We start from the raw sequence: 12432 nt of genomic DNA, 5'->3' as shown, positions 1-12432 counted from the left end.
TATTACTGTAATATATGGTACATGTTCCATGTTACCCTTGAAAATCTGAGAAATTATGAATTCTAAAACACATCTGCTTCTTAAAGTTTCAGATAGGGAATTGCTGACCTGTATGATATTGCTCTTGTATCCTGTGCAAGGTTGTTTAGGATAAGAGTGTTTTTTTCAGAACAGTCACAAGTAAGCTATGGATACCTACATGACAGATGTGAGATTGATAATGATTTCATAGAGTCAGTCAGTATCTCTTAAATGTTAGTGTTTATTTTTTATGTAATTTTGCTTGCAGGATATTTTTGTTAGCGGTCATTTTATGACTTGTGGGGCTCACTAGATACCAGATACTAATTACAGACAGCTTCCTTCAATTTTAGTGCTTATTTAATTACAGAGGTTAAGCCTAGTTGAGTTAATAGAAATTAAAATGATGTAGAAACACTGTACTTTTTCCACCATTTTATCATTACCTTTTTCTTGGCTATAGGTGCAAAAATTCATCATCCTGTGGATGTAACTATTGGTACTGGCTAAGACTTAACTGGTTTCTTCCCCACTTCCTCTTGCTCCCTGTCCTCTTTTCCTCCTCTCATTTATTTCTCTCTTCAAATATTTTAGATTATTATTTACTTGATTGGGTACAAAGAGAATGGTTAGAAGGTTACTGAGTAGTGTTGGGTTGAGAGGGACTGGGCTGCCCTAGGTAGGAATGGAAGAAACCTGCTAGAAAGCGTAAGTCCTATGAGTTCTTTAATGTCTTCAGCCTAACTTTTCAGTGACTGCTCATTTTCAGGATGGACTGCTTTATTCATCAGTTTCTTCCGGTCTAGAGCGTATAAATGGTTACTGTGTAGCAGTTTTGAAAGTGTAGTGACTCTTCTTTTATTGATATGAACAGTATCCTAATAAACAGGAAAACTAATAATTTCTGTTGCAACTTCCTTTTTCTCTGCCATTGCTATTGTCTCTTTTCACCTGTGTTCTTGGTATTCCTAAAATTTGTTTGGTATATTAGGGATGTAGTATAAGTTGACTATCATAAATATCCATGCTCATTTTACTGGGTAAAGAGTAAAATAAATGAAGCAGTTTTATGGGCCAGATTTATCTTGTTTTGGTTGTGACTCAATACTTACAAGTCCATATAGTTTACAAAAGATGTTAAAGGGAGGAAGAATTTTGTCTGTGTTATCAGTAAAATTAAAATCAAGTGCCTAATCTTAAAAGAAGCACATTTACTTTAAAAAATAATTGCCTCTTTGATACCAAATATTGCCATGTGACACAAAATAGTGCTTCTCTTTTTAAAGCATATTTTAATTTAGGGTTATATATATTCATCTTCATTAGAGCTATACAAAACCATTGTATCAACTTCATTGATTTATTATTTGATCAGGTTGGGAATGTCTACCATTCTTTGACTTAAATTTGTTTATATTGTTTTGCAAGTTATTCACAAATTTTGGTGGTTTCATTTGTGTCAGCGTCGTGTGTGTGTGTGTGTATGTATATACATATGTGTGGTTTTTTTTTTCTCATATTTTCAACAGATTCTGAAGGGAGTGGTAATGGAAGTGAAGATGCTTCAAAGGACAGTGGAGAAGGTTCCTGTAGTGATTCTGAAGAAAATATTTTAGAAGAAGAACTGAATGAAGATATTAAAGTAAAAGAAGAACAGCTTAAAAATTCTGCAGAGGAAGTACTATCAGCAGAAAAACAATTAATTAAAATGGAAAAGAAGGAGGAAGAAGAAAATGGAGAAAGACCTAGAAAGAAAAAGGAGAAAGAGAAGGAAAAAGAAAAGGAAAAAGAGAAAGAGAAGGAAAGAGAGAAGGAAAAAGAAAAAGCAACAGTATCTGAGAATGTGGCTGCTTCTGCTGCTGCCACCACACCAGCCACAAGTCCTCCGGCTGTTAACACATCCCCTTCTGTTCCCACTGTGACAACTGCTGCAGAGGAACAAGTCAGCGAGCCAAAAAAATGGAACCTTCGACGAAACCGACCGCTTCTGGATTTTGTGTCCATGGAAGAGCTGAATGACATGGATGACTATGACAGTGAGGATGACAATGATTGGCGACCTACTGTAGTAAAGAGAAAAGGGAGATCTGCATCTCAGAAAGAGGGAAGTGATGGAGACAATGAGGATGATGAAGATGAGGGAAGCGGGAGTGATGAAGATGAGAATGATGAAGGCAATGATGAAGATCATAGTAGCCCTGCCAGTGAAGGGGGTTGCAAGAAGAAGAAGAGTAAAGTTCTTAGCAGAAACAGTGCTGATGATGAGGAACTGACCAATGATAGCCTGACCCTATCTCAAAGCAAGAGTAATGAGGTAGATCAACCCAATTTTTATATCTGTCTGTCTGGGGAAAAGGGAATTCTTCTCTAAGTCACTCTACACATTGTATTAAGTGGCTTCCTTGAAATCCTATTTATAGACGGCTGTGGGATGAATGAGCACTCTAACTGTAACATTTTTTCATTTGGCCAACAGACTTTTATTAAATATCTACTATTTGACACCGTTCTCAAGGAGCTCACAATCTCTGTCCTCAAGGAGAAATATTTAGAGAAATATTTTTATATCCATAGACTTGGGAAATGACAAAGTTTTCCATTCTCCTTTTTATCCCTTTACTCCTTTGTTCATAGGACTGCTGAATGGTGCTGAGTGGAATATGAAAACAAAGGTCACCTTTCTTTCAACGTAGTTATGTCCATATCCTTATTAAAATGCAGGCCTTTAGAATACCTTAGAGCAGGGCAACAAACAGTCTAATGATTTTCTCAAACCTTAGAGATTAGTTTTAAAGATTAATTCCTTTACCAGTTGTAGCACTCATCATCTTTTTAGTCACCAAATCTTTGCTTTATGTGTACGGGACATACACATAAGTATAAACTATTTTTATATATATTTAGTAAATTCTCTCTACAAAGAAATGGAATAAAAACCCAAACATTTCCATCATAAAACAGACATTTTTGTCGTAAGACTGCAGTAATGGCTCAGTGCTTCTACTTGAAGTTCTACTACTGAAAGTTAGGTTTATTCATTGATCTCAGAGATGCATCATTCAAGACTCTTCAGTCAAACACATTTGTGTCTCTTTGTGTATGTGTTTTTGTATATGTTTTTCTTCAAAAGAAAGATTGAGTTGTTGTCTTACATGTAGATGTATCTGTTACATCACATGTACAACTGTAATAATTCTGTCATTTCTGTTAATGTGTTTATATTCACCACAATTTATTTCCTTACCACTTATTTTTTTTCCATATCACTGAAGTAAGTTAAACTGGTAGAAAGATTTTTCCTCTTATGCTTTATTTGTGCTTTCACATTTTTCTGCCTACAAGTTTTGCATAACAGTGATTATCTATTTTAATTGTTTTGCTTAAAAAGTTGGTGATTTCCTTACGAAAATAATCTATAGCAGGCTGTAAGGTTGTCAGTGGAGATGAGACAACAGTTTATATTTGGATTATAAACACTGGTTTACTTCTGAAACCAATATTTTATATGAAAAAAAATGTTGCCTGCTTTCAATGTCATTCTAATTCTTAACTTTAAAAGCAAGTTGTCATTTGGGAAAAAGTATAATATTTTTAATGATATAGCACAGGCAGTTCCATTTTATCAATGCTATCTTAAACAGGCATAGAAAAATCTAATTGTTTGTATTTAATTTAGGCATGCATGCAGTTTATTTTATAGCACTTAATACTGTATATCTAATGAATAAGTTTATTTTGACAACATCACTTCCCTCATTTTTATTAGGTTGATATTCTTAGAAGTAGTCTAGCTAATGATAGAGGCAGTGTGTATTAGATTTATGCTAAAGAGTGGGGGACACCTGCATATGTTTAGAAATTTGCCACATAAAATGTGTATAGTATCTGTTTATTAAACCTGTACTTCATAAATACTGCCTAAGAGGTTGTAGACTAACATTTACGATGCATTTGAAGTCCATGTATTGGTTGCTTAGTTTTTTTTTTCCACTAGAAGACACTTCAGTAAATAATGGGACCGTTTATGTTTAGATTAATAGTCCCAAACACAAGCACATTCAGGAATGAGATTCCAAAGCACTTCTTCAAAAAAGTGCCCATGTAGAAGAGATTATAAAAAGTTACTTTTTCTCCAGAATAACATTCTACTTAAAAGCTTGAGTCATTTTCCCCACAACTCTATTATTCAAGTGCTACAGTAATTTTTTGATGATTTTAATTTAAATTATGTCCCTCAAATTAGATAATTACATTTTAATTAAAAAACTAACCAATTGTGATTATTAGTTATATTTCTAGATTTCTTATTTGTATGATCTTAATTTTGTAAAAAGATGATTAAAGCTAGTCCTTGTTGCCTGTGGCCAATGTTTGGGTTTTAATCTTCCTGGTTATTTTAGCTAGTGATAATTTCTGTGTCCATTACATAGTTAAGTATATATTTGATTATATTTGAAGTTTGATTTTCCCTGCTTTTACTTTGTTTTCAGAAACTACTTTGTAGTAGAGATAGCTGAAAATGTAGCTTTAGAAATACATAATAGAAATATATAATTATACCATATTTAGTTTATAAGCAGGCAGACATTTTTCTTGGCTGCTATGTTAAGTTCATTTGTAATGAAATGACCTGAAACTTTCATAATTTTGAAGTTTTGTATGGGAACTTGATATTTATTTTAGCAAGGCCCTTTTATAATTATCGCTCTTAATGGCCTTGACATACCTATGCTACAGACCCTGAAATACTCTCTAGCAGTAATTCTCAAACTGTTTTTTCTTTTTTTGAGACAGAGTCTCACTCTGTTGCCCAGGCTGGAGTACAGTGACGTGATCTCAGCTCACTGCAACCTCCGCCTCGTGGGTTCAAGCAATTCTTCTGCCTCAGTTTCCTGAGTAGCTGGGAATACAGGTGCGTGCCACCATGCCCAGTACATTTTTGTATTTTTGGTAGAGATGGGGTTTCACCATGTTGGCCAGGCTGTTCTCCAACTCCTGACCTCAATTGATCCACCTGCCTTGGCCTCCCAAAGTGCTGGGATTATAGGCATGAGCCACCACGTCTGGCCTCATTTTAAAATTTTTTTAATTTTTATTTTTTTTTGAGACAGGGTCTCGCTTTGTTGCCCAGACTGGGGTGCAGTGGCGTGATCATGGCTAACTGCAGCTTTGATCTCCCAGGCTCAAGCAATTCTCCCACCTCAGCCTTCGGAGTAGCTGAGACTACAGGTGTACGACCATGTGCTTTTATTTTTGATTATTATTATTATTTTTTTTGTGGAGACGGTATCTTACTATGTTGCCTAGGTTCATGTCAAATTCTTGACCACAAGCAATCCTCCTGCTTCAGCCTTCCAAAGTGTTGAGATTACAGGTGTGAGCCACCACACATAGCTCTTTTACAGTTTTAAAAATTATTGAGGACAACCGTTAATATTTATGTGGATAATATGTGTTGATATTTACCATTTCAAATTAAAACTGAGTAAGCACACAAGTTGTCAGATCCCATTTTATATAGTGTCTGGAAAACTTCATTTTACTCCCATGAGAGAAAGAGTGAACAAGACAAATAGTGTCTTAGTATCATTATGAAAATTGACTTTACTTTTTATACCTGCTGAAAGAGAATTCACTGGACCACATGTTGAGAACTGCTGCTCTAGAACTGGGCATTAGATAAATTCCAACTTGCAAACAGGCACCTGTTTTTGTCAATGACCTTCTGGCATTTTTTGGATTTAGTGCAGTCTGAAGAATCCCCTTGAAATATGGTTGTATGTCTTTTTCAGCCGTTAATCTTGCAGCTTTGAGATTCCTTAAGATTATCTTGCCCTTTAGTTTTCTGAGGTAAGTTTTTTGGAGAAGGCAGTTTAGTATTTTCTGAAATGGTTCCCATTTTCAAGATTTTGAAACTGAGAATTAATACATGACAGTAAATTATGTCAATAGAATTGGCATTTTTGTTTTGTAAAAGAAAGAGTTCTTTTCTCATGGAAAATACTTAAAATTGGAGACAGTTTGGATTTTGGATTACTGCTTTATAAATGTAACTTTATGTTCTTTGCTGAGTAGAATTTTCTTTTCCATAAAAGGCTCTGTTACAGATATTAGGTGTCATATTAAGAAATGGCAATTGTCACCTGATTTTTGTGAATTAAAATGTAAAAATTTTGCCAAAATTTATAAATATCCACTTCTATTTGAGACTTCTAATTTATTAATCAGTTGCCTTTTTACACATTGCAAAATGAAACAAATTGCTCTGAGTCCTAAAAAAAAGTCAGTTCTGTAACGTTGTATAAATATTGAGATTCACGAGAATTTGACCTTTTCTAAAAACTTAGAGGAAGTATGATTGGTCAAGCTTTTGATATAATAATTTTTTCTTCAGGGCAGTAGGATTCTTTTAATTCTAATTTTACAGGAAATGTGCTGGAATTTCCTTGTATTAAACACATGTGTTTAGATAAAATTTAGCCTATTGTATATATCATTTACAATCATACGTGGAACATATATATATAAAAATGAACAGTAAGCATATTTTAGAGCCTGTGAAGAACATTGATCAGTGTTATCATTTTGGGGGTAAGTTTTAAATCCTGATGGAAAAAATGAAATATTTGCTATAAGTAGTGATTGATTTATTCATGTAGTATCACTTATTCTTCCTATAATTACATTGGATTCCATTACATTATTCCACAATATTAAAGTTATTTTCTAGGTGGTACTTTTTTGCCATTCAAAACCTATTTTCCTGATGTCTATTTTTATGTAAAACCATATTTTAGAAATTTTATGTTAAAAGCTTCAGCTTAACTACTTTCTCTAAAATCTTGAAAGATGATGTATGTCCTCAGAAATATCCTAACAACAGATGATAATAAATCAGGTTTTGTATTGATCTAATCATAAGTGTGCTTAAACCTATGTTTGATGTGTTAAAACTGAGATCTAGCTGGCCGTGGTGGCACATACCTGTAATCCCAGCTAGTCGGGAGGCTGAGGCAGGAGAATTGTTTGAACCTGGGAGTCGGAGGTTTCGGTGAGCCGAGATCTCACCATTGCACTCCATCCTGGGCAACAACAGCGAAACTCCGTCTCAAACAAACAAACAAAAAAAGCAAAAAAGAAAACTTAAGATCCTAATTTTTTTAAGGAGGATGTGTTATTTAGATTTTCCAGTTGAAACATTGTCTGCCAGCTATTTGGTTAGGGAAATATTTTATCTCTAGTTTTCCCTATTTCCTTCTTTGCATTACATTTCTATTAAGAGTCTGAAGTCATGAGGATCAGAGGGCCAGAAACATTAGTTAATGTTGTTTTCTGTGCCTGTAAATGATAATAGATGTGGAGAGAAATTGGCGTAGAGATATGATTTAGGCATTTATGGTTTTTCTGAGCAAAATGGAAAAATAGGAAAATAGAGGAATTAGAACTGCATTTTGATACAACTTTTTCTGACCTTTTGAAATTTACTTGTTTCCCATGTGGGTAAACCTTTTTTCCAGGGCTGATTAATTTTAATTTCACCAGAGAAATTACCACACAGTCCATAAAGACATGTAGCATCCTAATTTCCAAACTCTGATTGTTTGCTAGATTATTTTGTAGTCTGTAATTTTTTTTTTTTTTTAACTTAGATGTGGTATTCTTTTTTTTTTTTTTCTTTGAGACGGAGTCTCGCTCTGTCGCCCAGGCTGGAGTGCAGTGGCCCGATCTCAGCTCACTGCAAGCTCCGCCTCCCGGGTTTGCGCCGTTCTCCTGCCTCAGCCTCCCCAGTAGCTGGGACTACAGGCGCCAGCCACCTTGCCCGGCTAGTTTTTTTGTATTTTTTAGTAGAGACGGGGTTTCACCGTGTTAGCCAGGATGCTCTCTAAGGAAAGTCTTCTTTGGACTTACCATGGGGATGATATTTAAAGTAGCAGTGTTCATTGAGGCTCGCAACTTTTCTTTTGGGGGCACAAGGAAGATCCTCAGTGTAATAAATCATCAGTTCATGATCCTCTTTTTGAACCACCTTAACAAGAGATACAGCGGAAAGGAAAAGGCATTGAACACTTATTGAGTGTCTGCTTTGTGCCAGGAACATTCTTGCCGTCTATTGTTAATTCTTATAACCTCCTGAGGTAGATATTATTTTTATCGCCATTTTGCAGATAAAGAAATTACAGCTTCGAGGTTCAGTAGCGAATAAGTGAGAGGTGAGAAAGAAACTTAAAATGTTTGATTTCATGTCAACTTTGAAGCATGACTAATAGTATGAAAATCTGGGCAGATTTTTGTTTGCTTACTCTTGTACTGTAAAACCAGATGAGTTTTATTTAGGACGTTTTCACTTTTATTTGCCAGTCACTTGTCAGCCCCAGACCTATTTTTTTGGTTTTATAACATAGAGAAGCAAAATGCAGAACTTAAAAATACTAGAATTCTTAAGAGAAATGATACTATATTCTTGTTGACATTTGCATTTTTTTCTGATTGTTTTACAAATCTGCTGCAATTTTAGATGTTACACACAAAGTATGTTGAATTATTAATTGTGACCTTCAAGTATATTCAAGTGTCACAAATTGCTGTTTAAATGATGGCTCCAAATGTTACTTTTGGATATTGGTTGAGTTTAAAAGAATATAAAAATATAAAAATAATAAAATATATTTATGAAATATATTATGAAAAATGTATATTTAATGAGTGTATGGTATGAAACTAATTAAATTTATTTCTGAATATTGTTAGGTTGATAAATAAAAATGTATGGACTCAAGTACCATCTTTTATTATAGGTAATGTTAAGCACAATCTATTAAATATGCAATAATCATTTTCTTGTTAACTTTTTTAAAGTTTAACTCTATAATGCAGAAGGTTTAAATGAAAACAAGCAGACCCCTCTTCTTCTGAATTTTATCTTTTAAATGTTTATTAATATGTCTTCCTATTTCTTTCTTTCTTTTTGGGACAATCTTGCTCTGTCCCCCAGGCTGGAGTGCAGTGACATAATAATAGCTGGCTGCAGCACTGAATTCCTGGGCTCAAGTGATCCTCCCGCCTCAGCCACCTGAGTACCTGGGACTAAGGGCATGCATCACCACGCCCAGCTAATTTTAAAATACGTTGTAAAAACGGGATCTCACTCTGTTGCCCAGGCTGGTCTCAAACTCCTGGCCTCAAGTGATCCTCCTACTTCAGCCTCCCACAGTATTTGGGATTACCAGCGTGAGCCACTGATCCCATCCTCTCTTTTTGTAGTATCACTAGCTAGATGTCTTCATTACCAGTTTACACTAGATATTTCTTGATATAAACCTAATTAATAGAGTTCTCTGACCCTTCTAGCAGCTAGTCAATCTGGATCCTTTTTTAGATTATTTTCTGTATCTGTATATTCATATACCTAGGCAGGCTCTCATGGATCTATCTTACAGTAGTTTGATAATGCTGGAATTTCTGAATTCCCCAGTACTTAAGGAGTATAGAGTCCTTAAGTCTGCCATCACATATATACTTGCTTATACATTATTTTGAATTGATTTCTTCCTATTTTGCATATGTGTGTCTTGTCTCCTCTAGGTAGGATTATAAGCTCCTAAAGTGTAAGAATCATGTCCTGTACTTTTAAAACACATGTATAAGATCAGTGATTACTTTGATTACTTGTGGATTCATTTTTCGTTTTTCCTGGTTTAAGGGGCAAAGCAGATCAAGAGTTGTTAGTTGCATGCCTGCTTTTTCATATCGTCTCTCCAAGAGGAGAGAGAATATGAAGCTTGCAGAGAAGTGAAAAATTAAATAAGAGAGTGCTTGTAGTGTTCTTTAACAAAGACGTCAAGTATATATTTCTCAAATATAATGTACTTTGGAGTTAATAAAAGAATGGAAAATGGGGCATACATTTGGAAGTGCATATAATAATGTTTAATAAAGAGAATTTTAGTGATTAATTTTTTTTTAACTTTAAATGTGATTTTCTGATATATGTTAATATTTTAATATTAGGACTCGCTGATTCTTGAGAAGAGTCAAAACTGGAGCTCTCAAAAAATGGACCATATTCTGATTTGCTGTGTTTGTCTGGGAGATAATAGTGAGGATGCTGATGAAATAATTCAGTGTGACAATTGTGGCATTACGGTCCATGAAGGTAATGTTGCTTTCTTTTCTCTCTTTTTAGAAATGGCTGACTGTGGCTCGTTTTACAGTATTTCATGGTGTTTTGGTTGAAATAATGCTAAATCATCAAAGTATGGGTGCTATTTTTCAGGTTATCTTTTCTTTGTTTTTGAGGTAGAGTCTCACTCTGTCGCCCAGGCTGGAGTGCAGTGGCACAATCTCGGTTCACTGCAACCTCCACCTCCGGGGTTCAAGCGATTCTGCTGCCTCAGCCTCCTGGGTAGCTGGAACTACAGGTGCCCACGACCACACCTGACTAATTTTTGTGTTCTTTTTTATTTTATTTTAATTTATTTATTTTTGAGATGGTGTCTCGCTCTGTCGCCCAGGCTAGAGTACAATGGTGCTATCTCAGCTCACTTCAACCTCCGCCTCCCGGGTTCAAACTATTCTGCCTCAGCCTCTTGAGTAACTGGGATTACAGGCATGAGCCACCACGCCCGGCTAATTTTTGTATTTTTAGTAGAGATGGAGTTTCACCACATGGGTCATGCTGGTCTTAACTCCTGACCTCATGATCCACCCGCCTTGGCCACCCAAAGTGTTGGGATTACAGGCATGAGCCACCGTGCCCAGCCAATTTTTGTGTTCTTAGTAGAGACGGGATTTCACCACATTGGCCAGGCTGGTCTCAAACTCCTGACTTTAAGTGATCCGCCTGCCTCAGCCTCCCAAAGTGCTGGGATTATAGGTGTGAGCCACAGCACCTGGTCCCCCGGTCATCTTCATTAAAAAAAAAAAATTTAAATAATGAAAATAGAAATACTATATGGAAATCAGTATTTCTTTAAAGGTCAGGGTTATAGTATTGTATTTTATGATACTATTTCTTTTTTTTTTTTTAATTAAAATTTTTTTTTTCTTTTTGTAGAGACGGGGTTTTGCTATGTTGCTCAGACTTGGTCTTGACCTCAAGCAATCTGCCTGCCTCAGCCTCTCAGAGTGCTGAGATTACAGGCATGAGCCAGTGTGCCAGGCCTTATTTCCAGTTTTTTTTTTAAATTTTAAATTTAAAGAAAGTTTTTTTAGTTTTTAAATAAAATTCAGAAGTAGGAAAAAGTTGACTATTTTAGTCTGATAGAAAGTATTCTTAAAAAACTTACATTCTATCAATTTTTTGTAGCTTCTTCTTTCATAGATGTGCTTTTATTTTTGAGAGACAGTCTTGCTCTATTGTCCGGGCCGGAGTGCAGCAACGCGATCTCAGGTCACTGCATCCTTCGCCTCCCAGGTTCAAGCGATTCTCCTGCCTCAGCCTCCCGAGTAGCTGGGATTATAGGTGCCTGCCACCATGCCCGGCTAATTTTTGTATTTTTAGTAGAGATGGTATTTCGCCATGTTGGCCAGGCTGGTCTCAAATTCCTGGCCTCAAGTGATCCACCTGACTCAGCCTGCCAAAGTGCTGGGATTACAGGCGTGAGCCACTGTGCCTGGCCAATAGTATGTATTTCTTAAGAGCAAAGGGCCAGGTGCGGTGGCTCACACCTGTAATCCCAGCACTTTGGGAGGCTGAGGTGGGCGGGTCACCTGAGGTCAGGAGTTTGAGACCAGCCCGGCCAACATGGCGAAACCCCATCTCTACTAAAAATACAAAAATTAGCTGGGTGTGGTGGCTAATGCCTATAATCCCAGTTACTCGGGAGGCTGAGGCAGGAGAATCACTGGAACCTAGGAGGCAGAGGTTGCAGCGAGCTGAGATTGTGCCACTTTACTCCAACCTGGCCAACAGAGGGAGGCTCCGTCTCAAAATTAAAAAAAAAAAAAGGCATTATCTTACATAACCACATAATTATGAAAGTCAGGAAGTTAACATTGATGAAATACTGTTTTATCTAATCTATATAGATTGTATTCAGATTTTGCCAATTGTCTCAACGTCATTTCTAACAAAATAAAACTCAGGATCATGTATTGCATTTAATCGTCATGTCTATTTAGTCATCTTTAATGTGGAACAGTCCTTGAGTTTCTGTGTTTTATGTCATAGACCATTTTTAAATATAGACCAGTTTTTTTGTTTTGTTTTGTTTTGTTTTGTTTTTACAGAATGTTCCTAATATGATTAGATTTGGGTTATATGCTTTTGGCAGGAATACCACAGAAGTTATGTAGTGTTCTTAGTGCATCGTATTAGGAAGCATATTATATTCATTTGTGCAGTTACTGGTGATATTACCTTCCTTTTTTTCTCTGTTTTATTGCATAAGCCTACCAATTTAGCATACTGGT

General features: G+C 35.8%; 1 protein-coding gene across 17 annotated transcripts in view; it reads left to right on the top strand.

The window, feature by feature from the left end:
• The window catches only part of PHF14 (PHD finger protein 14), a 199605-nt gene that overhangs the window by 7068 nt on the left and 180105 nt on the right, over window positions 1-12432 (top strand). For all 17 annotated transcript variants that reach the window (XR_003728243.2, XR_013415440.1, XR_013415441.1 and 14 more), the window contains 2 exons: window positions 1551-2335; window positions 10030-10174. Coding sequence is in view for 13 of the 17 variants with exons in the window: in XM_077997009.1 (XP_077853135.1) it covers window positions 1551-2335; window positions 10030-10174 (930 nt within the window). In the remaining 4 variants the exon portion in view is untranslated. The remainder of the gene's footprint in view (window positions 1-1550; window positions 2336-10029; window positions 10175-12432) is intronic.

The sequence above is a fragment of the Macaca mulatta genome, chromosome 3 (assembly GCF_049350105.2).
Source record: "Macaca mulatta isolate MMU2019108-1 chromosome 3, T2T-MMU8v2.0, whole genome shotgun sequence".
Taxonomy (NCBI): Eukaryota; Metazoa; Chordata; class Mammalia; order Primates; family Cercopithecidae; genus Macaca; species Macaca mulatta.
This window is presented reverse-complemented; position numbering and strand designations above follow the sequence as displayed.